Source organism: Cryptomeria japonica, chromosome 8 (assembly GCF_030272615.1).
Source record: "Cryptomeria japonica chromosome 8, Sugi_1.0, whole genome shotgun sequence".
In the NCBI taxonomy this organism is placed as follows: Eukaryota; Viridiplantae; Streptophyta; class Pinopsida; order Cupressales; family Cupressaceae; genus Cryptomeria; species Cryptomeria japonica.
In genome coordinates, this window is record NC_081412.1 from 501696174 (window position 1) to 501722328 (window position 26155).

The following is a 26155-nucleotide window of genomic DNA, read 5'->3' on the forward strand; positions in this document are numbered from 1 at the left end:
AACTTCGACCCAATGGTCCAAAAAAATTGACCCAATTTTAGATCAGAACCTCATAAGACTTCCACTATTTGATTGGACAGTTCAGTATGTGCATGTTACATTTAATTGGAGGCCTTCATTTAGAGATTATATTTAGGTCTTGAGCTTATTTTTAGAGCACCATTTTTCCTTCAAAGCAAATAGTAATATAACCAGGCAGAGAGCATTTATGTAGGGATTATTTAGATCTTGAGTTTTATTTTTAGAACACAACTTTCCCTTCAAAGAAAACAGCAAGATATCTAAACAGAGAGCAAGAGATGGATGGAGTGGAAACAAAATTTGAGGCAATATACAGATGTCTCAGCCTACAACTTAGAATCTGTTGTGCAGACAATCACCACAATGAATTAAACTACTAGAAGTAAGCAAAAGCTCAGGAAAAACACAAAAGTACTACTTTACAATAAGGTATTTGTTCTACATATCAATCAAAAAGCTCCTGCCTCAATTGAAAACTCTTGCAAAAATCAGTACATCTCCATTGCATACTTTCAATGCAGTGCACAGGTTGCACTATAACTTTCATTGAATATTGATAGAAAAACTAGTCTCTGATAGAAACCATCAATAGGATATAAATTCTTTTCAACTCTTTTCAATCCCTGTGATATTCTCCATTTCCATTTCTATTGTCCTCTCACAATTTCTTCTGGCGATGTACAAGTCTAATACTAATCCTTACCTTTTCTACTATTCTTTTCTTCAATGCCTGACTTACTAAATCGAGCTCTCAGAATCTCAAGAACTTCCTCAATTTTGACATTTTTAATTGCAAGCAAAACCATAGAATGGTAAAGAACATCAGCCATTTCCGAAGCAGTACGCGACTTGTCTTCATTGTCCTCCAAGGTCTGGCACAATTCATTGGCCTCTTCACTGCAAAAAGAAAGGGATTCTTTAAGAGGAAGAAAGCAAAACAAGATGAGCAATTGGAGAGAACAACTAACCAAGCCAAAAATAGATTTGGAAATAACATATCAGAAAAATATATATATAAAATACAAATCAAACACAGTAGCAGAGTGGGTAACCATACAAGGAGATTTGTAAAACAAACATTTGAGAAGATAGGTGGCCATGCAAATACAAATCATCAAACGTAGAAGTTCAAAAATAACTCAAGCCAAAATATCTATATTTAAATTCAAATGTACAAATTTGTATACCTTGATTTGCTTCCTGTAACATATCCCCTAAAATGCAAAAAAGCATTACATTCTTCCTTTTACTAAGAGCACAATTTTAACATGAATGGGTGGTAGAATAATTGCAAACAACTTATATCTACGAGTAGAAATTGCAAATTGCCCCATACTTTATATCATAGCTAAACTACTCACCAAAAACAAAAACTCGCCAAGGCCCGAAAAAAAAACTCGGCTACTTCAAAAATTGCTTAGATTTAATTAGAAATACATTTTTTTTGCAAAATTCAATGAGATGCATCCAATAAGTCAATAAATGAGTACACAAAAGAAACAAGTTGAGTCTAGATATATTTGATTGATTTAAATGCAAATTGGGTACAAAATGTTATCCTCGTGGAATGCTGATGGCTGATAGTTTGAAACAAAATGAAATAGCAAATTGTTTTTGTAAAACTAAAAGCAAATACTACATCAAAACATTTTACGTCTTCCTCTTCCCAACTCTAGTGAAAACTAGGGGAGAGGTAGAACTAGAGGGTCTAGGACAAATACTACATCAAAACATTTTACATCTTCCTCTTCTCAGCTCTAGTGAAAACTAAGGGAGAGGTAGAACTAGAGGGTCTAGTCCTAGTCGCCAAAATGAGATTGAGGGTAGCACCCCTCGCAGGGGTCTCAGGGTGAGAGTGAGAGAGTTAGAGAGATAGGTCTACATCTTGAGGGAGAGAGGAGAGAGTGAGATAGAGAGTGGTAGAGAGAGAGGATAGAGAAAGAGTGATAATGATAGGGAGATGATAAGTCTAGAATTCGGGGCAGATAAAGTGAGTGAGATGGAGAAAACGAGAGAATGGTGATAGGAGCCTACTGCTTACTGAAATTTGACTAAATCTGAAAATTTAAAAGATCTTCTAAAACCTAGAATTTGCATTATAACTCCTAAGATCTGAAACCACTCTCAAACTACAATATATACATGAAATATAACTTAAGAGAATGAGTCACGTGTGACTTATAGTTAAATGTTATATTTCATGTATATCTTTTGATGAAGAGAATGGGATTGACTTGAACAAAATTAGATAATTTTTTGATGTGTTTGAGCCTCTTTATTTTATGCAGCCAAGTTTTTGCTAGAGATTTGCCCTGTTTTTGTGAAAAACTTCCCAAAAACTCGGCGAGTTTTTGTTTGAGCCTCTTTATTTTATGCAGCCAAGTTTTTGCTAGAGATTCGCCCTGTTTTTGTGAAAAACTTGCCAGAAACTCGGCGAGTTTTTCCCAAAAACTCGCCGAGTTTTTGTGCGAGTTGATGGTGTAAATACTTGCTGAGCAGAAAAACTCGCAAGTTTTCAAGACTCAGTGAGTACTGAGGGCGAGTTTTTCCCAAAAACTCGGCAAGTGATTGTGCGAGTTAATGGCGTAAATACTTGCCGAGCAGAAAAACTCGCAAGTATTCAAGACTCAGTGAATTCTGAGTCTTCCATCTATGCTTTATATGCTCATTTCCTTCTGAAGCTCTTAGTCTCATCATAGCCACCTTCAATTAATTTGCAGCTCCCAATGAATTAGTTTTTTCCAGCTAACTTTATAGTATTTTTCAGGGGTATTTGCAGCTCATTATTTATATTTGATTTACCAGCAGCTTCAGTTTGTTAAGTGTTTAAACATCTATTTTCTGTTTTTCTCAAATACAACCTATCTATGAAAGTCCAATGTAATGTCCCCCAAATTGGGATTAACCTGCTTATGCCCAAATTGACAATTCCAACAATATAATTTATCTTTTAACAATAACAAACTAAAGATACTTCATCTAGTCATTAATAAACTTAAGAATAGATAAATAAATACATAGATTAGTGAACAAATACATCATATGGAATGATAAACATCATTACTAGCTAACTACCCCATGACCAATCATAATTTAGTCTGGTAGGAAAACTTAAAAGAGTGCCAGTAAACTGCTCAGCCCAACTAAGCCCGAGAGCGTGTAGAATCCAACTATAACAACTCGCCCCTTGGCCCAAAAGTGGCAGGAACATCCCACTATGACAACATCCCTGCATCTCCCTAGCTTATTTCCTTCCATTCCACATATGATGGCTTGTGGGAACAAGTGATAAATTTAGGTATGCCATGATGGCTGTATATATATATTTCTAATCTGATCTGATTTCCTATTGATCAGATTTGCCATTGATTGCTGTATATATATAATCTGATCTGATTTCCTATTTAATGGTTGATTGATTGAATGAATGAATTCCTTTGATTCGACGATTTGAGGTGTTGGTGAGTGATGATTAAGTGATTGTTGATTCAATAGATTGATGCTTGATTGCTGAATTGTTTGCTTCCTTGATCCCAAGATGAAGTGATGATTGATGTGGATTTGATGATTGTTTGCTTGATCTTGCTGATTGTTTGATTTCATTAGGGATTAATGATTGTTGGATGAATAAAGGATTTGTTTTGATGGATTCATGAGTGATGATTGATAAGTGATCCTTCAATGGTTGGAATGAGTTCTCCTTTATACTTTCTTGGTGAAAGGGCCACCACCTTTCATAAGATTTGAGTCACCACCTCGTTCTTGCCTTCCTTCCATTCCACACATGACGGCTTGTGGGAACAAGTGATAGATAAATTTATGATATGATGGCTTGTGGGAACAAGTGATAAATTTAGGTATGCCATGATGGCTGTATATATATATTTCTAATCTGATCTGATTTCCTATTTAATGATTGATTGATTGAATGAATGAATTTTTTTGATTTGATGATTTGAGGTATTGGAGAGTGATGATTAAGTGATTGTTGATTTAATAGATTGATGCTTGATTGCTGAATTGTTTATTAGAATAATATTTTCCTAAGTTACTAGTTTATTATTAATGCTCAATCATGAAATATATTGTATCCTAAGTTTCTAGTTAGAAACTTTCTATTTTGTAAATTCTTTGTACATTATTTATTGAGCGTTCTTGCTCATTGTTAATACAACTAATTTGTTACCAATTACTTCTCAGTAATATGGTATCAGAGCAAATTAACAAAAAATTGTCCTTCTTAAAATTTCTGAAAGAACGTTTTTGGGTGGGAATTTCTTCAAACCCTTGCTGCGATCTCATCCTGCAGATTTTCGTGTCTTTTTGCGGAACGATTCTTCTCTATCTGCACGCAATCTTCCACGCAACAGATTTTTGCCTAGAACCCGCACGACACTGTTCAGCTCTCTCTGCGTTGTCATTTATTTTCTGGCCCGCGTCCACTCCTTTAGGCAATTTTTTTTTTAAAAATCGCATCGTGTTTTTTTAATTTTTGGTGGTTATTTTCCTCCCGACGCGACCTTCTGTGTTTGTAGCCCGCGCGACACCCTTCTTTCTACAACTTTGGCCCATGTCACGACGACCCACGATTTTTCAGATTTATTTTTTTTCTCGCGATTTGCGATTTTCACGAATCTTCCAAACCCGTGACTGCAGTTTTTTTTTTTCACGATGGTCTCTACTATTTCCAATGACGGGTTTTCTGCGGCTTCCACAATTATTTTTCGGATTTTGGCTTCCTGGTTCGAAAACCCTTCTGGGCATTTGATTTTTACCGACCTAGGGTTCTACATTTTCGGCTAGGGTTTGTACCCTTCGCTTCAAGTCAGAAATTTTTTTCAATTGCAGATTCTTTGTGGGTTTTTCGAGATCTCAACTGGAATGTCGTCAGATTTTTTTGGGTGCATTATTTTCCGTGCCTTGGTTTTTGTGCCCACGGATTTGACTCGAAATTCATGCCAGCTGTACATTTTTATTGAAATTTGTATCTGCTTTTGCCTCTAATTCAGATTCATGCCCTTTCAGATTTTCTCGTTTTGTGTGCATTGGGAAATGTGCAAGATAGCGTTGTTGACCAACTTGATGTTGGAAGGCAGTCAGCGATTTAATGGCAAAAATTATAACCCCTGGAAGCAACGCATGCTGACTATTTTCGAAATCACTGCCTTGATGATCTTGTTTTGGGAATAGAATCTTGTTTTGGGAAAAGAATCTCGTCCTTTCGCAGCCGGATCAGATCAAGACAAATTTGATGATCGCAATTGAGAAGTTGTCATGCTTCTTAAGCTCTTTGTCATAGATGACCAATTACCTCAAATTCCTTCTGGCATGTTAGCATTAGAAATCTGGAAGCATCTGAAGAAGTTGCATGAAACATCCGACAAAAGCCGAGCGTTCTTCTTGAAGAACCAGTTGTTCTCCATCATGATGGATGAACGCATATCCTTACAAGAGCATCTCACGAAGATTAAGGACATTCGAGATCAGCTCGAAGCTATTGGTCAGAAAATGGAGGAAGAGGTAGTCATTACCCTGAAGAGTCTACCAAAATCCTACGAGCACTTCATAGACTCTCAACATTACGTCTACGAATGTTGATCTAAAATTTCCAGAGTTGTGCACCAAACTCCTGCAGCAGGATCGTTGGAAACAACAATTTGGTAGCGGTGCCACATTGTCCTCCTCAAAGCAAGCATTTGCAGCCAAATCCTTGCACAAGGATAAAGGCAAATCTCAGTCCTCCCAGTCATCTCAGCAGAAGGGCTCCAATCAATCACAGGAAGGTTCGAAGAAGAAGGTTCAGTGCAACTATTGTCAAAAATATGGCCATATGATCAAGGATTGTCACCATCGGATAGCTTCCAAACAGCGGAAGCAAGGGGGGTCTCAGCCTAAAGCCAATGTCGTTGAGCACACAGAGCAGAAAGAGTCTGCCTTTTATGCCTTTATGGCTAAAAGACCTACAGACCATGTGAAATCTTCTGCTTGGTATATAGATTCTGGTGCTTCTCGGAATTTCACTCACAGGCGTGATTGGTTTACAGAAGTCTCTCCCTATACTGATTCAATTATTTTTGGAGGAGGTGAATGTTATTTGTAACTAGGTAAGATGGGTTCGGATTGCCTTAAGGCAACATCCGAACCCATATAGGACTGGGTCCTATCCTAAAGGGGTAACGTGCCCCCAAGTTGAGCCCAGTCCTATACCTTCACGCCACCCTAAATACTCCACACCACAATAAATAAATTGGCACCAAAAGAAGGAAGGCCGACTTGGACTTAATAAAGGTTAAGGTCTCATATAAATAAAGACAACTTGCAAATACAATTCAATCATTTTCATGAAATCAGCAAACTAGCTCTACAAATAAAAGGTGCGAATTTACTCAAGGATTGTGCGAATTTGTCAAGGATAGTGCGAACTTGTCCAAGAGGACATAGGCCTTTTTGGTGCAGACTTGAAGTGCTTAGAAGTGCAGATCTGTCATACAAAAGGGATCAAATCTGGAGAAGCAAGCTAAGTATTGTATTTGTGTAATTAAGAGAGAATATATAATCTGACCTATGGGTCTTTAATGCTGGGTTTTCCCAGGGTATTTGTGTTTGTCTCTTGTTTACTTGTTTCATTTCTAAGCTTACTGAATTATGGTTTACTAAAATGTTACAAATCTGATCAACAAACTAGGGCATAATTAAAAGACATAAATTTGATTACTGATCTAGGGCACAAAATTAACATGGTATCAAAGCTAAGGTGTCACTAACTTCAGATTTTAGTAAATCATTTGTTGCATATAGTTGCTGTTTGTTTTCAGATTAAAATGTCAGGTTTGAGGGCTGAAGATAGACTTGATGGAGCCCTTGATTTTGCTGCTTGGAAAGTTCGTATTCTAAGACTTGATGGAGCCCTTGATTTTGCTGCTTGGAAAGTCCGTATTCTATTGATCCTTGAAGAGAATGATCTGCCGAAATTCGTAGAAGAAGAAAGTCTGTCCCCTCCAGAAGATGTTGAAGAGCTGAAGCAGTTCAAGAAAGACTCCCTCAAGGCTAGGAAGATCATAATTGAATCCGTCAAGAATCACCTTGTCACTGTCATATCAAAATTTGCGTCTGCCAGGGAAATGATCAAACACTTGGAAGGGATGTATGAAGTCAACAACCTCAGCAGGGCCCTTGCTCTAAGACAACAGCTTCTTCACATGAAAATGAAAGAAGAAGACTCAATCATAGCCTACTTCATGAAGATCAATGAGCTAAAGGACAAGCTAAGTACTCTTGATTGCCAAATTTCGGATAAAGATCTTGTTATGATTGCATTAAATGGTCCACCTAATGAATGGGAACCATTCATTCGTAGCATTGGTGGAAGAGCCGATCGTCCCAACTTTGAGTGTCTTCAATCTGATTGCATTGAAGAGGAATCTCGAATTGAGGTAAGAGGAAAACTCAAGAACTCTCACAAAGATAATCATGTTCTCTTAGCTAAATCTAGGAAAGGTGGACATTGGAAGAAAGAAAAGAGAAGCAAAGACTTTAGATCCTCCTCCTATGATCCAAGGAAGAAGTCAAGAGATTCCTCCCACATTCATTGCTTCCGATGCGATAAGTATGGTCACTATGCCAGAGATTGTCAGAATGATCCCAAGGAAAGGGAAGTCAATTTAAATGAAGTTGCCGAACAAAGTAAGGATTATCTTCTTATCTCTGCTCTATCCAGCAATGTTCCTACGGACAGTAATACGTGGATACTTGACAGTGGTGCCTCCAGACACATCTCAGGTTTTCGTGAGCATCTTTCAGATCTGATTGAAAAAGACACCAACCTTCATGTGGTAATCGGTGATGATGCTCGATACTCGGTAAAAGGTTCTGGTACTACCTCTTTAAAACTAGATTCTGGTATTTACTTACAACTCTGTGATATTCTTTTTGTACCTGGTATTAAAAGAAATCTTATTTCCATTTCTACCTTAGAAGATAAGGGTTTGCAAATAGCATTTTCTGAAGGGAAAGTACTCGCTTGGTCTAAGAATCTAATTTCAAAACTGCTCGTGTTATTGGAAATAGATGTGATAGTTTATATAAGCTTGCAGCTAATCCAATTCAAGCTCTCATCCATGAGCCCCCTGAATCATGCGAGCTATGGCATAGAAGACTTGGACATCTACACTTTCAAGCTCTTCCCACTCTCGATAAAATGGTTAAAGGTATGCCTAAACTTAGTTTATCTCGTGATGATGCTTGTAAAGGTTGTGCAATGGGTAAGAATGTAAAGAATCCTTTTCATAAAAGCGATAGTAGGGCTAAAGAAAAGTTAGAACTTATTCGTTCAGATTTATGTGATCCTATGTCTGTAGCATCTCCTAGCGGTTTCCTGTATTATGTTATCTTCATAGATGATTTCTCTAGGAAAACATGGATCTACTTTCTTAAATCCAAAGAGTCTGAAGAAGTCCTAAACAATTTTAAAGAATTCAAAGCCTTAGTTGAAAACACTACAGGAAATCGAATTACAATGGAGGTGAATACACCTCAGGTAGTTTCTATGACTTTTGTGTTAAGGCAGGAATTAAGAGGGAATTATGTGTTCCCTACAATCCTCAGCAAAATGGAGTTGCTAAAAGAAAGAACAGGACCATTGTTGAAGCTGCAAGAGCCATGATCCATGATCAAGACCTGCAACCTTTTCTATGGGCGGAAGCATCCAAAACAGCAGTTTATATTCAGTATAGATGTCCTCATCGTGTTCTAAAGGATGTAACTCCTGAAGAAGCTTTTACAGGAATCAAACCTGACATCAGCCACCTAAGGATATTCGAGAGCCCGGTGTATGTTCATGTGCCTAAAGAAAAACGAACCAAGTTGGATCCATCTGGAAAGAAAGGCATCTTAGTGGGATACAACGAATCTTCCAAAGCCTTCAAAATCTACATTTCAAGTCAAATGTTGAGATAAGTATAGATGTAACTTTTGAAGATATTGCTTTCAAAAGATCTAAAGGTTCATTATCTAACAATAATGATATGGTGATTGAAAATCAAGATTCAATAGTTGATGCTAACCCTGAGATACAGGAGGAGTCCACTGACCTTCCAGATCAGGAAGTTCAGAATGACCCAACAGAACCCATGGACTCTACCGATATACCTCAGGATATTGTGGTCTGCAAGAAGAGACCACTTTGGGTTAGAAACACGATTCAAGATGCTGAAGGATTTGCTGCTCCCAGAGGAACCTTTAGAGATAGCAAGAGATTCCAAAATCACGCCAACTACATTTTTGTGATGTGTAATATCATTGAGTCTGAACCTCACAATGTCGAAGAAGCTATGTCCCATCATGCTTGGAAATCAGCCATGGATGAAGAGTATGGGTCTATCATCAAGAATGATGTCTGGGACATTGTACCCAGACCCAAAGGTAAGTCTGTTGTTTCCTCTAAATGGTTGTTTAAAATTAAGCATAATGTTGATGGTAGTATTGAAAAATACAAAGCTAGGTTTGTAGCTCGTGGTTTTTCCCAAAAGGAAGGAATAGATTATAAAGAAACTTTTGCTCTTGTTGCTAGATATACTTCTATTAGATCTATAATAGCTATTGTTGCAACCAAAGGTTGGGAACTGCATCAAATGGACGTTAAGACAGCCTTCCTCAATGGTGTTATTGAGGAGGAAGTCTATATTGAGCAACCAGAAGGTTGCGTAATCTATAAAAGAGATTCTCATGTTTGCAGGTTGAAGAAAGCCTTATATGGGCTCAAACAGGCTCCTCGTGCTTGGTATGAAAGAATTGATAAGTACTTACTAAGCTTAGGATTTCGTAAGAATGATGTTGATGCTAACATTTACTTAAAGATTTATGATGATGATATGCTTATTTTGGTTTTGTATGTGGATGATTTATTTCTCACTGGTGAAAATAAATTAATCATAAGATGTAAGAAAGAATTAGCCTCAAAATTTGAAATGAAGGATTTAGGACTAATGCATTACTTCCTAGGGTTAGAAGTATGGCAAAAATCCAATGAAATTTTTCTAAGTCAAGGAAAATATACTATTGATATTCTGAAAAGATTTAGAATGATGGATTGTAAACCCATGCATACTCCTATGGAATCTAACTTAAAGAAGTTAAGTGTTTCTGCAGCTAACTCTGATTTTGCAGATCCATCTGAGTACAGGCAGTTGATTGGATCATTAATGTATCTAGTCAATACAAGGCCAAATATCTGTTATGCTGTGAATGCCCTCAGTCAGTTCATGGGCTTGCCTAAACTTGTTCACCTGGTGGCTGCCAAGCACATCCTAAGATACCTGCGTGGCACTATTGGTTATGGGTTGAAGTATTCGCTTAACACTTCAATCTTCTTAGAAGGCTATTCAGATTCAGATTGGGCAGGAAGTGTCAAGGACAGGAAAAGTACTTCGGGTATCTACTTCAACTTGGGCTTGCGGACATCCTTACCAAACCCTTATCTAGAGTGAAGTTCGAATACTTCAGAGACAAACTTGGTATTGTGGAAAACGGAACCCTGATTGAGAGGGAGCTCCAATCTCAGTGACTCTATCTGTAGCACTTTGATCATTCTTTGCTTGTGTGCAAGAATGAATTGTGTCCAATCTATGCTTGTGTGCTAGACGGAAAATTGTAATTATGTAAAGACCCACTTGTGTATTACACTTTCTATGCTTGTGTGCTAGAACCATCCTATGCTTGTGTGCTAGGTGGAAGATGTAATTCTATGCTTGTGTGCTAGATCCATTCTATGCTTGTGTGCTAGATGGAACTCTAAAGGTTCAGATTATGTATTCTCTTCTTCCCTAGTTAAGAGGGAGTGTTATTTGTAACTAAGTAAGATGGGTTCGGTTTGCCTTAAGGCAACATCCGAACCCATATAGGACTGGGTCCTATCCTAAAGGGGTAACGTACCCCCAAGTTGAGCCCAACCCTATACCTTCACGCCACCCTAAATACTCCACGCCACAATAAATAAATTGGCGCCAAAAGAAGGAAGGCCGCCTTGGACTTAATAAAGGTTAAGGTCTCATATAAATAAAGACAACTTGCAAATACAATTCAATCATTTTCATGAAATCGGTGAACTAGCTCTGCAAATAAAAGGTGCGAATTTACTCAAGGATAGTGCGAACTTGTCCAAGAGGACATAGGCCCTTTTGGTGCAGACTTGAAGTGCTTAGAAGTGCAGATCTGTCATACAAAAGGGATTAGATCTGGAGAAGCAAGCTAAGTATTGTATTTGTGTAATTAAGAGAGAATATATAATCTGACCTGTGGGTCTTTAATGCTGGGTTTTTCCTCCTTGGAGGTTTTCCTAGGGTATTTGTGTTTGTCTCTTGTTTACTTGTTTCATTTCTGAGCTTACTGAATTATGGTTTAATAAAATGTTACAAATCTGATTAACAAACTAGGGCATAATTAAAAGACATAACTCTGATTAATGATCTAGGGCACAAAATTAACAGTGAAGAGTATACTGTTGTCGGCAAGGGCAACGTTCAGATACAGTCTGGTGGGAGGAATCTCATATTCCTCAATGTATACTATGTTCCTGGTATGGAACTGAACCTTCTTTCAGTGAGTCCGATTATGCGGCATTCTCCTCAGCTTGATGTCATCTTCAATGCACATGAGTGTTCGATTGTTAATCGTGCGACACGCACTACTGTTGATCTTGGTATTGAGGATCATGGTCTTTACAAACTTGTGGATACAAGTGATTCTCTTGAGCATGCCTTTGCAGCAAAATCCTCCTCTATCACCTGTCTATGGCATCAACGATATGGTCGCCTGAACATCCATTACCTTGCTCAGCTTGTTCGAGAAGATTTAGTACATGCCTACCTGAAATTCTATCTCAAAATCAGCGAGTTTGTGAAGCTTGTCAGGCTGGGAAGCAGCACAGGACACCGTTCAAGGATGGTGACTCATGGCAAGCATCTAAGGTACTACAATTGGTCCACGCTGATGTATGTGTACTCCTTTTGTTACTGTGTGCAAGTATTTCTTACTTTTGTTGATGATTTCAATTATAAATGTGGGTGTACTTTCTTAGACAGAAATCAGATGTGTTTCCTGTATTTCAGAAATTTAAGGCCTTGGTAGAAAAAGAATCTGGTTGTTCTATTATTACTCTTAGGTCTGATAATGGGGGGGAGTTTTGTTCTATTGCTTTCTCCACTTTCTGTGATACACATGGCATAAAACGTCAGTTAACCACACCATACACCCCTCAGCAAAACGGCATTGTAGAACGTCGCAACCGCACCATTACAAAAATGGCTAGGTCTATGCTAGAACATAGAAATGTTCTTAAGAAATATTGGGCAGAAGTAGTGTTTACTACAGTCTATCTCCTTAATAGGTCTCCCACTCATGCTGTTAAAGGGAAGACTCTTGAGGAAGCACGGACTGGTCGCAAACCCAGGATCAGCCATCTGAAAGTTTTTGGCTCTTTAGCATATGTATGGATTCCAGATGCCAAGCGCTCTAAGTTGGATTCCAAGAGTCAAAAGCTTATGTTTACAGGGTACAGTGACAATCATAAGGCTTATCGGCTGATTGATGTAGACATTGATCGTCTCATCTTCAGTCGCGATGTTGTCTTTGATGAAGATCGAGGACCATTTCAGATTTCCTCATCTGAGCTGAATTCTGAGGATCAGCCTTTGAAGGTTTCTGATTTGGGTGTTCGTCTTCCATTTGGTTCCCCTGATGGGAGGGATGATGCAGATTCTGTATTTGATGATGCACTACCTGAATTTCCTTCGGATGATGCTAATCTTCCACCTGTTCCAGATCCTCTTCCACCTCCAGTTCCAGTTATTCCTCTTGCATCCAATGTTGGCACTTCTACTCTCCGATTTAAATGGTGGGCTAAGACCATCAGTGATCTTCGTCCTAATGAGCTCATTGAGGGTAGTGTTGTGAGGTATTCACACATCGCCCCATTGCAAATGAGGACCCCCATTTTTTTCCTTCTTTCTAGGTAGTGTCGAGTCTTTTGCTATTAGCCTTTGCATTAGAAAGGTATAAGTGCTTAAAATGGCTAGGAGTCAGGTGGATAGTCTTGTATAAGTGTGTAGTAGGTTTGCAAAGTCTAGGCATGATGAGTTCAATCATGAGTAAGGAAGGATTGTCAATTTGCAGGTCACTTCAAGTACCCCTCTTAAAAGAACAAACTTCACTTCATGAACATTCCTTGTGTAGTGAATTTCTTACATTTCTCCCACAAAGCGATTCTTACATTTCTCCCACAGAGCGATTCTTACATTTCTCCCACAGAGCGAAGACTCGCTCTAAGATCTCATGTTGAGCAAGTTATCAGGTATTGAACTTGAGAACGCAAGCAGGAGTTTGGTCCTGGTTTGAAATCCACTTCATGAACTTAACCTCAAGAGCAAACTTCATCTTCAAAGACTCAGGAGCGAATTTCACCTTCAAAGCTTCATGCACTCAAAGATTGGAGCGAATTTTACACAAAGCTTCTTCATGACTTGTTATCTTGGAGCGAACTTCATGAGTGAGACTTTTGGAGCAAATTTCATACTTGAGAGATTTGGAATGAGTTACTTCATGTTGGAAGTAGAAGAATGAGAGAGCTTTGAAAGCAATTACTTCATGTTCAAACGATCAAGGGCAGACTTCATGAGTTGAGCTTTTGGAGCGAAGTTTTACTTCAGGAGTTGAGCTTTTGGAGTGAATTTTTCTACTTCATGAGTTGCACTTTAGGAGCGAATTTTTCTACTTCCGGAGTTAGCACTTTGGAGCGAACTTCATGACTCAGCCCCTTGGAGCGAACTTCATGACTCACCCCCTTGGAGCAAACTTGAACTTCATGACTTGCTTCCTTGGAGCGAAATTCATCAATGAGCACACATGAGCAAGCCTACATGAGCAAAGTTGAAAGGGAAGTGAAGAATGATTGATAGCACTTGCCTCAAATAGATTCAATTTGGAGCGACTTCATGAGTTCAACAATTGGAGCGAAATTCCCTACTTCATGTCTTGAGCAAGTGGAGCGAAATTCATACTTCATGACTTCATGTTTTGGAGTGAATTTAGCAACTTCATGACTTGCCCTTTTGGAGCGATTTTACAACTTCACGAGTTGAGCAATTGGAGCGAAATTTCCCAACTTCATGAGTTGCATGGTTCAAGTGAGTTTTTCTACTTCATGAATTAAACTAGTGGAGCGAAATTCATACTTCAGGAGTTGATGATTTGTAGCGAATTTCTACATGGGCGAACTTCATGACTTCAAGGTAGGGAGCGAACTTCATGAATCAAGGAGGAGCAAATTTCTTGCAAGACTCAACTTCATGAGTTGCCGGAGTGAAATTCACAACTTCATGAGTTGCAAGAGTGAAGCGAAATCTTTACTTCATGAGTTGAGCAACAAGATCGAAATTCCTACTTCATGATCTCACAGTTTGGAGCGAAATTCACATTTAAAGCAACTTCATGAGTTGGAGTGATGGAGCGAACTTCAGGTTTGAAGGGTCTGGAGCAAATTTCACACTTAAAGCAACTTCATGAGTTGAATTATTGGAGTGAACTTCAAGTTTGAAGGGTCTGGAGCGAATTTTCCATTTGAAGTAACTTGATGAGTTGGCATATTGGAGCAAACTTCAGGTTGGAGAGTTTTGGAGCGGATTTCATGACAAGCAAGCTTAGCAAAGCAAGGTGATTGAGATAAGACATCATGTGCACACCCCTTGGGATGAAAATTTGCAACTTCGTGAGTTGCCTTCCTGGAGCGGATTTTTCAACTTCATGAGTTGCCAGTTTGGAGCGAATTTCATGTTTGGGACATTTGGAGCGAAGTTCATACAAATCTACTTCATGAGTTGATGGTTAGGAGCGAATTCCATTCAAATCAACTTCATGAATCAATAAAATGGAGCGAATTCCCTATGAAGATAAACTTCATGAATGGACATAGGGGAGCAAACTTCATGTTCTGAGCTTCAAAGGTGAATTTCAAGTGTAAAAGTTATGGAGTGAATTCTACTTCATGTGTTCCTAATTGAAGGTGAATTTGCAAGATTGACTACAAGACCACTACATTGAAAGAGATTTGATGATTGGAAAGAATCATTTTGAGTTGAAAGGATGAAAGGTGAGAATTCAAAGATCAATTCATAAGATGCAAGGCGAACTTCATGAGCAGAGGCTTGGGAGTAGACTTCAAGAGCTCCTTTTCACGAGCAAAAAAAGCAACTTCAAGTGTTGCTTCAGGATGGCGAATCCTCTTTATATGCTTTAATCAACCTATATTAAGTGTGTATAATACTTGCTTGTTTGTTTTGCACGACATGAAGAGAGTCACAAGAGAAGGAGTTTGGAGTTTCAAAAGAGAGGGACAGTGGTGACATTGGAAGTACATCAATACTTCAAAACCAAGATCCACACCTTGCACATCTATGATTGAAGTCATCGAAAGCATACTTTCAGAAGAAGTTAGAAGATCATCATCATCATCGCGAAAGCTGGATAATGTTGAGTATCAAGAAATATTCCTTCATGATGATCTATCAAGCCTACAAGTGCAAGTTAAAAGTTGTGTCCCAGTCATCGTTCCAGTCACTATCTCTACCAATCAGGAAACGTCTACCTCAGCATGCCTTGATTCAATGAACCTGACTCACCAGTGATGGCGCAAACTCCGATGTACCTACCCCTGATGTCTATTGGTCCACACTCACTGAATGTAATTTTCTCATTGGCTAAGGAGAGTTTGTTGTAACAAACCCTAATTACGGTTTCATGGTAAAATCTTGGCCATTGATGGAGATTCAATCTTGGCCATTCATTGTAAATGAGCTCTGTATAAAAGCTCAAGTTCTTCATTTGTAAAGGTTAATAGTGAGTAGAATAGTTGATAGCTACCAAATAGAGAATAGAATAGCAATTAGAATAGAAGTTAGATTAGGAGAAAGCAAAGATTGTTGCCAAACCTTGTTGTAGAGAACAATTGATTTCATTGAAGTTATGGTGAATTTGATTTGTTGCTTCAACAACTCACATGGTCTTTACTTCTCAATTTATTTTCATGTTGATTAGATTGAATGGAAGAAATTGTTGAATGCATTTGTGTGGGATCCGTTTAATCTATGCCACTAGCCTCTTGCTAATTGCAAGTGTGCCCTGCGTGGTTAACTGGAATGATATGAGCTTAACTTCGAATCGTTCTGCACTCATTGCTTATGCATTAACTTGACAGGTGATCAATGTTTGTTGGTATTGATTCGAACATCTTTGAAATGTCCTTAAAAGATTGCACTAAGCTTATGTCAAATTGTTCAGTTTGATGGTGAGACCTTGCCCAGTAGGATTCCAGCTAATCATTCAACTATCTTCTCACATTCTAGGTCTTAAAGTAGACTCTCTCAACCCTTTCCTTTTGCCCTTTTTTTTCAATTCAAGCTAGTTTGGGACAAAGAGCATCACCACATTGTAACATCACATGATCAAGTTCCAACAAATCAAGCACTCAAGCATTCGAACGTAAGTCCCCTTGGGATTCCAGCATAATCACATCAAACCAATGAGCTTATCCACACATAGTGACCCTACATTCATTAACCTTGGAGTCTTCTCAAGTGATCCTTAAGCTAATCTTCAGCATTTGAGAGATTTTGTTCAAGAGAGGATAAGATACTCTTGGGTATTTTATTTCGTGTTCGCAAATGCATAAAAAACACATCAACAAGTAGATCGTCTAGGAGCAAGAGCAAACAACAGTCTACAATCAATTTTGCTCTCATGGCCAACATTCATAGTATTTATGAGCCTCAGACCTATACAGAGGCAAAAGGGATCCCAGAGTGGGACCAAGCAATGGATGCAGAATACCAGAGCCTTTTGAAGAACAACACCTGGGTTCTCTCTGATCTTCCTCTAGGGAAGAAGCCTATTAGCTGCAAATGGGTGTATAAGGCCAAGTATCATGCAAATGGTAGCTTAGATAAATACAAGGCCAGATTGGTTGCTCGAGGATTCACACAACGGGAGTGCATTGATTATGAGGAGACTTTTGCTCCTACTGCCAAGATGAGTACAATTCGTCTTCTCGCTATTGCAACTCAATTTGGATGGAAAGTCCATCAAATGGATGTTAAGAGTGCCTTCCTCAACAATGAGTTGCAGGAAGAAGTCTACATGACGCAGCCTCTTGGTTTCAAGGTTGCCGGAAAAGAACATCAAGTACATAGACTCATGAAAGCACTTTATGGACTCAAACAGGTTCCTCGAGCGTGATACATCAAGATTGATCAGTACTTGGTTGCTCATGGTTTTCAGTGTAGCCCTCCTGAAAGTAATCTGTATATCAAACACCTTGGGGATGATGTTCTCTTTCTTGTTGTCTATGTGGATGACTTGATCATTACTGGCAGTTCAGCACAATTTGATCACAGAAATCAAACAAAACTTGTGCAAGGCATTTGATATGACAGATTTGGGGCTTCTCCATTATTGTTTAAGTGTTGAGGTTTGGCAGACTAATGGTAGGATTTTTATTTCTTAGTCTAAGTATGCCAAGAACTTGCTTGACAGGTTTCGAATGCAGGATTGTCAACCTGCTTCCACGCCTATGGAGACAGGACTGAAGTTGTTAGCCAAGTCTGATTCTCCTCTTGTAGATGAAACACAATTCAGGCAACTAATGGGTAGTCTCATCTATCTCACTTCCACTAGACCTGATCTCAGTTTTGCAGTGAGCTACATTTCATGCTTCATGACAGCCCCCTAGGCTGATCATTGGGTAGCAGCGAAGCGTGTGCTGCGTTATGTGAAGAGCACCTCTGATTATGGACTTCTTTACACTAGGAGTCATGATCCTAGACTCAATGGGGTAACAGATTCAGATTGGGCAAGTTCGGTTGATGACAGGAAATCAACCTCTAGATATGTGTTCAATTTGGGATCTGATGCAGTCACCTGGAATAGTAAAAAGCAGCAGGTCGTGGCTCTCTCCTTGACAGAAGCAGAGTATCGAGGAGCAGTTAAGGCAGCATGTGAGGCAGTTTGGCTTCATCGGATGCTTGCGGATATGCAGATATCTCAAGCATGTCCGACTCCCTTGTTCTGTGATGATCAAGGAGTGCTCAAACTTGCCAAGAATCCCATCTTCCATGAAAGAACCAAGCATGTGGAAACTCCTTGTCACTTCATCAGAAAGCTTGTTGAAGACGGCTCAATTCAGTTGCAGTATGTTCCAACTGTGGATCAGACTGCAGACATTCTCACCAAGTCGCTCAGTCCAAATAAGTTTGTCAAATTTAGGGGGGCAGCTTGGTGTAATTGATAGATTGAGCATTAAGGGAGGGTATTAGAATAATATTTTCCTAAGTTACTAGTTTATTATTAATGCTCAATCATGTAATATATTGTATCCTAACTCTAAGTTTCTAGTTAGAAACTTTCTATTTTGTAAATTCTTTGTACATTATTTATTGAGCGTTCTTGCTCATTGTTAATACAACTAATTTTTTGCCAATTACTTCTCAGTAATATTGTTTGCTTCCTTGATCCCAAGATGAAGTGATGATTGATGTGGATTTGATGATTGTTTGCTCGATCTTGCTGATTGATTGATTTCATTAGGGATGAAGGATTTGTCTTGATGGATTCATGAGTGATGATTGATAAGTGATCCTTCAATAGTTGGAATGAGTTCTCCTTTATACTTTCTTGGTGAAAGGGCAACCACCTTTCATAAGATTTGAGTCACCACCTTTCATAAGATTTGAGAATAATAAATTATTCTTCACATTGATCTCCCTTGAATGTCCTCCTCAAATGAAACCTTCTCCTTTTTATATCTTCCAATGTGAGGGAGAGTCACACCTCTTCACCATGTCTGCCCTTTGCAATGGTCGAAACCCTTCACAATTACCACCCTTCAAAAGAGTCACAACCCTTCATCAGTTCTGCCCCTTGAGAGAGTCAAAACCTTTCATTATTTCCACCCTTTGAAAGAGTCACAACCCTTCATCACTTCTACCCTTTGAAAGAGTCACTTCCATATTTTCTTCTCATTCCTTTCTTCTTCCATTAATCCTTCCTTAATTCCTATGTTCCCTTCCTTCTTCCATCCTCCATTCCATATCTTTTTATGCTTTCATATTTTATTGAGACACATCCCTTTGGAAAGAGACATCCATTTAAAGGGTCATGTCTCCTCATTGTTGTCTTATAATTCAAATCAGATTTGCACTTCTCATTATAGATTAAATTCCTCCTTCAAATGAAGTTCTCTTCTCCCTTTTATACCTCATGTTTGAGGAAGTCACAACTTTCATTTCATGTCTTTTGAGCATTCATTAAACTTAACTAAATTTTAATTATTTTAATTTTATTCTTTTATATTTTAATTTTCTTATTAGTATTTATTATTAAATCCTATTTCAAGATGGGAACATTACATCCAAAACATGCCTCTTTTGATAGACGTTGAATATTTATGAAAGAAATGGAACAGAACCAACGACAGCGTGCAGATGAGTTAGTTTGAAATTTTGGGTCAGCCTCACTCATTGATAGACTGGAGTGGCTGATGCCTAGATACACGTCCAAAGTCAAAAAAAACATCTACTACAACAGAATATTTCTTAACACCTAGCATGCTGTTCCTTTTAACTTATAGACAGCCACTTATATGCAGCTATGGATATACATAGCATCAAATTTGTCTTTTCTTGCAGCTTACTCAAAATAATACTCCTGTCCAGGGTGTGGAGACATTTTTATCCTTTTGGAACTGAAGAAAGTGGAAAAGACCTATGCTCCCCAAAGTTTCCAGGATGGGGATGGCAGGGCATGTTTCTGGTATGGGGATACTTTTTGTCCATTTTTTAGGGGACAGCAAAGGACGGCTATTAAAAAACTAAGGAAATTTATAAAATATATGGAAGTTTCAAATATTCATATGATAACATTGCTATAGCATTCTTCATAGACATCATAGAACCTTTGTGAGCATGGGTAATTGAATGCGAATTATGCTGTTCTTTATATATGCATATGAGCATGAGTTAATAAAGACACTGTATACTCACGTGAGGGATTTATTCGAGACTGCATGTTTTGTTGTCAAACTCATTAACAACACGAATGGTAAGTAAAAAGATATCTGATTATGTTCTAGTTTGACCTTAGATGGGATTGTTCTATGAGTTGTATATGCAAATACATTTTTGCATTATGAATATGGCATTTCCTGCCAACTATGACTTAATTCATATTCAACAATCTAATGACTATAGATGCCAACTTTGTCTATGGCAGTCCTTGTATACTAACAAGTTGTCCTATGTATGAAACAAGATAATCCTTCATTGTAGTTTTAATTGTGAAGATGTAGAGATTTGCAATAGGGGATATGTATTTTGTAGATTTTGTGATTATCATTCATTATTGATCTATTACTTGGTTAAGACTTATAGTTTGATGGGGGTTTGGGGGCAATGCCCCCAATGGGATCAAGGGGCAGCGCCCCTCACGAGGATCTGGGGGCAGCACCCCCAACAGGGTTGAGGGGCAATGCCCTCATAGGGTCCCAAGGCAGTGCCCTGGGCATGTTCCCTATCGCAATACAGGGCCGGGACAAGGAATGGAGCACTGGTCACCAAGCTCAAATTAACGCCATCGAAACCACATAGACCTTCATGGCAAATACTATTTTCATATTTTTTTATAAATCCTAGAGGGCATGTCATAAACCAAACAAACATTGAAAAGTTGTAAGTTTTTTTTAAGCGTAACTGAAATTGACCTTAGGTATGTTAGGGGATGGCTAGCCATCCCTAAGACAAATGAAGCACGTCTGGACATCCCCTGGCTGTCTTGGGGATAGTTAGTCGTCCCCTACCATACCATGAAATCTTTTTGAAGTCCCTAGGAAATTTCCTAAATTTGCACAGAAAGAAGATGGGAAAGGGATGTTTCTTAGGCATCCCCAAAACATACCTTTTAGGAGATGACGGTAAAAAGACAAGGGACACATCCCCAGGGAGCACTGAAAAACATTTCAACAAACAATAGATGGTACCAGAAACAGGCTCCACAAAGCCTATGCTAGAGTGTGGCTAGCTCCTTTCTGCCCTTTGAAGTCATACTTAAAAATAGTTGATTGTGCTATATACAGTAGGGTGGGCATGTCTGCAACCTTAAGGCTTGCCTAGCCACCATTTTACATAGGGTATTGTGTAGTCTCTTTCTTGTAAAAATTTGAGCATCCCTTCTTTAAGCAAGGTCCCTGAAGAGAATGATGGCATATGGTGTTGTTGGCATTGGTTACAAGCCCTAATATGTTCATTGCCAAGCACTATATGTGGATACAATTGTGGAGTACAATGGAAACAAATCCTGTTCTCCCTGATTTTCTTAGCCAATCCTTGGATGTTACCTTCTACAGTTTATATGGAATTGACCATAGTGAGAGCACCAAAACCATGGTCAGATTGGGGTTGAGAATAGTAACTGCCTCCAGCAGCGGAAGATTGGCCATTGCTTTGATGCTGCTGAGTAGGCAAGCAAACAACCCATCATACAAGAGCTCCCCCATGACCATGACTCATGCTTCCCTAGATCAGAGATCCCCTAGAGAGATGGATGGTTGAGGAACACCTTGCAGTATAGGTAGGAAGGGAGCTTGAGGCACAGGGTAGGTGTTTAAAGAAGCCTGGGGCCAAATCACAGAGATTGAATATCTTCAATGACAGCAATACAATGCTGCTGTTATTGGTTACAGACCACAAATAGTTCACTCCTAAATCCCATATAAGAATATAATTGTAGAGGGCAAGGGAGCTAATCCTATTCTTCTTGATTTCTTTAGACATGGATCATGCCTTCCAGAGATTCTGTGAGATTGTGTATAGAAGGGCACAAAACACAGGATCACATTAAGGTTGATTACCTAAGCCCATCCTTAGAAGATACATTCCTTCAGTTGATCAGATTCAGAAAAGTCAAAAGACCAAATGAAGTAGTGGCTTGAAATGCCTTGGCCAATCCTTGGATCATGCCTTCCATAGTTTTCACGTAATTGAGTAAAGGCACCAAACAAAGGATCAGATTAGAGTTTGTTTCTTTGGCCAATACTGGGAAGGTGCCTCCCTTCAGTTGATTGGCTTCAGCAAAGACCAAATAAAGTAGCATTTTGAGCTTTGAAGCATGGTACTTGAAATCGCAATAAAATTGTGATTTCTTGCTGCTGGCCATTTCTACAATTTTTTACAGTTAAAAAATCATGATTTCAGTAAAGCTCTCCAGCACCAGTTTTTCCCACATTTTCACATGTTTTTAACCTAGTAAATAATCAAAATTGCATCTGCAGGCTAGTCACCTATTTATTCCTTTATCTTCCACTTTTTTCACTGTGCAGAGATTTTTTTTTTTCTGAAAACTCTAAACCATAACCCAATCTTTTCCTTATTTTTTTCCAATTAAATCACAATTTTTTGAAAAAAATAACTTTTAATCTTTTGGTTGGCTGATTTATTCCCGATAATAATTATTGCTGCTATATTTTGAAGTGCTCTCCCTTATGGTTAAGTATTTGAAAGGATGCATTGAAACCAAACTTCAGACACCTTATAATTCAAGTCATATTGTTTATATTTCTTAAAGTCTATTATGAATTTAGATTAGATTCTTTCATTTTCCCAATTCAAGTCCTAAAAACCCTGCACACTATTACTAATTAGTCTATACATTAAATGAAAATTAAGAGGTAAACTTGAAGAGAGAAGTGGCAATTTGATAAGAGAATGGGAGAGGAGAAAGGAAGGACATTGGTTCTTGAGGCCCTGGATGTGATTCAGATGAGTTTGCATGTAATGAAATGTGAGACAAATAACTACCACATACGCAAGTCATAGGCACCGTTTGGTTGATATCTAATCACCCAGGAAATTTTAGAGAAGAAAAATGTGAAGAGTTTTTGGACATTAAAAATAGTGTTCCATGGAGTCACCAGAACAAGGGGGTAGAAGGATACAGGGACAACTTTTGGGGATGGCATTGGTACACTAGCTAAAATAGCATTTAATATTTGAAAATTTAATTATAAAAAATAGTAAAAGAAAATGTAATTTATTATTTGTGTAAGCAAATTGACAATCAACTGATCCAAATTTCCAATAGTTTCATGATTTCAACAAGTTTGTAATACTGTAGGGCTACAATTACAATCAGTCAATGACTAATTGAAATCATTGTCCAATGCAAATGTTGTGGAATACTCCCCATCACTAGAACTGCTAAATCCCTTTTTAAAATCTTTAATCCCCAAGGCAGACCAATTTTTTTTCCCAAGCTGGTCTTTGCTAAGAGATGAAATATACAACAGAACATTATTAAATGTTTTGGGCTTAAGTGGTCAAAGTAGAAATTTATGACTTATAAATATTATATGAGATTGGTAGAAAACATTGTTACAAAAATCAGAAAAATCACAACTTGCCCCAAAAGACAACATTTTTAAGTAAACCAGGGTCTTTGATAAATTTTTGGTCAACGATTTTGCCATAGTAATTGTGATTAAATTACAATTTTCTATGCAATCTCTTTTGCTTATCTATGGCAATTTTCATATTGTTCATCATTCTGCTGCATTTTTCTGAGATCAAAGTATTTTTCAGGATAAATCAATCAACCTAACAGCATTTGATCACACAACACACGCATCAACATCAATTTTGCATACGGATTGACTAAACTAATTAATTTTCAAGCCTCAAAGTACTTCATTTTAATTTATAAATATTTGCAGGAGTAGAATACTTATATGACCTACAATTACAGCCTAAGCCTATGCTAAACCGTGATTTTTCTAGGGTTTGGGATTAGGCTTATGGTTTTGCTTATTGTTTTTAAATATAAAACAAAACCTTAACCCTCATCTTGAATCATGGAAAAAACTAGTAGTTAGTATTAGGGTTTAGCTGTTCATTATTTCTATTATTCCCTAACCCTAACAATTTGAGGTTAAAGTTTTTTATTAGCAATCACACTAACCCTAACCTCAAATGCTGAAATTTTCTCAGATTTTAGTGTAGAGTTAGGTTTTCTGACATTTTGTTAATTACTAATACCCTAATCCTAACCCTAGTCAGAGAATATATTTAAGGGGTTAGGATTTTAGTTAAGGTTTTCTGGATTAGTAAATATGCCTTAATCGTAACAATAACCATAAACTCTAGAAAATTAAGAGTTTAAGGTTAGGGTTATGGTGCACTTAACAAAAAACGCTAATAGTTAGCCCGTTATTTTTTGAGGCTTTATGTCACCATTTAGCATCATTTATATCCCTCAAAGATAGCTATTTTAGGTTGATATTGATTTGGAAGTTCTTCTTGAAACAAGCCATTGATGATGAACCATTCCACGAGCATGTGCAGTATGTTGATCTTGATTTGGAAGTTCTTGAAACAAGCCCAACGCCCCTTTGAATAGCTCAACATTCTTTGTTTTCATAGTGACATCTTGCATAAACCAAGCATCTTCATGAAATTCTGTTAGCATATCCTCAAAAATGAGAGTCTCCTTGATAGACTGAGCTTCAAAGATCTCCTCCAATTGATCAAATATAATCTCTTGTGGCTTTTCATCTTCAGGCATGGTCTTGGGAGGTCGGAGTTGATGATGGATCATATCACTCACAGTAACTTTGCTTATCTTGAAAAAAATTTGGCAATGATTCCATTTGTACTTCTTCTATAAGATCCTTCAACGCTCCCTCAAATATCATGAGAGTGAGGACGTCCCTGAGCGCCCCCTCAAATTGTTCTTCATATTTGGGCTTACTTATGATGATTTGTAGCTCCTTGTCCAACATCTCAACTCGATTGTCTTCTTTAAGAATGTTATCTGAAACCTCCTACAATTCACTCTCAAGGATCTCCTTTTGTAGCATGAATGAGAATTCCTCAAGGAATGAGTCCTTTTCTCCTTTGATTGTTAGCTTGGCATCTTGATCTTCCCTTATTACTGCTTGAGCATTCTCAACTGCTTCAACTTTCGTCACATGGTATTCTTCTTCAAGTGCAAGGCATGGTGAGCTATCCACTGTAATACATTGTTTATCAGGTGCATTTATATCGTCAACGTTCAACTAGTCCTTCTCACACTCAAGTACTGGAGCAATGTCTTGTTCATAGGTTCTCCTGAATTCAACTGCAAGATGTGCACTCCAAGATCTATTCACAATACACTCCTCTTCGGACAAAGTTGGCATTCCAAACTGATTTTTGACTTGATTGATGGCCATTTCACATACTGGGCAAGTAAATTCAAAGTGAGGTGAATTGTGAATCCTACACCACAATGAAATTAATATGTTCTCTAAACGCATTTCACCATTCAAAATAAATTGACTCTCGATCATCCACAAGAAGCTTAGAAGAGGATCTTTGGACTCTGGGACACTGAAATTGCTTTATTCTTCCTCAGGTTTGGGGACATCCCAAAAGAAGATTTTTCCTTGTGTTGCCGATTCCATCCTTGATAGGTACTTCAAGCAATGCATTTCATCATGTTCATCTATCTCATGGATCCGACACTGCCCCGGCCTTGCAAACTCGGACAATCTGCGTGGATAAAGTTGTGTATTCAATCTCCACCAAAGTTGAGGAGAATCAACTTGTTGCTCTTCGTGAAACTGTTGCCGCTCCATGAGAAATCTTTTCTTTTTTGATTTTTGGATTTTTTTTTTTGGATTTTTCTATTTTTCACTTTTTTTAATTTTTTTGTTTTTTACTTTTTTTGGATTTTCTGGAATAAGAGAGATCTTGAATATCTCAAATTCAACTTGAACGCTCAACTGATTCCAGCTTGCTTCCTTGTTTTCGCAAGTCCAACTGACGACCCAGCGTTCACCTCCTTTCTTTGTACCACTTTCGTCAAGCGTTAAAGATGGCTTTCCACTGATCTTCCTTGGATTCAAGAGTTCACATTTGCTCACCTTTCTTCTGCTTCAATTTTGTTGAGCATGAAGGAGAGGGTAAAGGTTCTGAATAATTCTTGATAAGTTCCACTAATCGCGGCTTGGCAATGATCAGCCCTCCTTCTAGCACCAATTCTGTTGATGTGTTTTTTATGCACATGC

General features: G+C 38.1%; 1 protein-coding gene across 2 annotated transcripts in view; it reads right to left on the reverse strand.

Moving 5' to 3' along the window:
• Positions 1-420: 420 nt before the first annotated feature.
• The window catches only part of LOC131057047 (histidine biosynthesis bifunctional protein hisIE, chloroplastic), a 45996-nt gene continuing 20261 nt past the window's right edge, over positions 421-26155 (reverse strand). For both annotated transcript variants that reach the window (XM_057991242.2, XM_057991249.2), the window contains exon 5: positions 421-918. In XM_057991242.2, coding sequence (XP_057847225.1) covers positions 714-918 — 205 coding nt within the window. In that variant the 3' untranslated portion in view covers positions 421-713. The remainder of the gene's footprint in view (positions 919-26155) is intronic.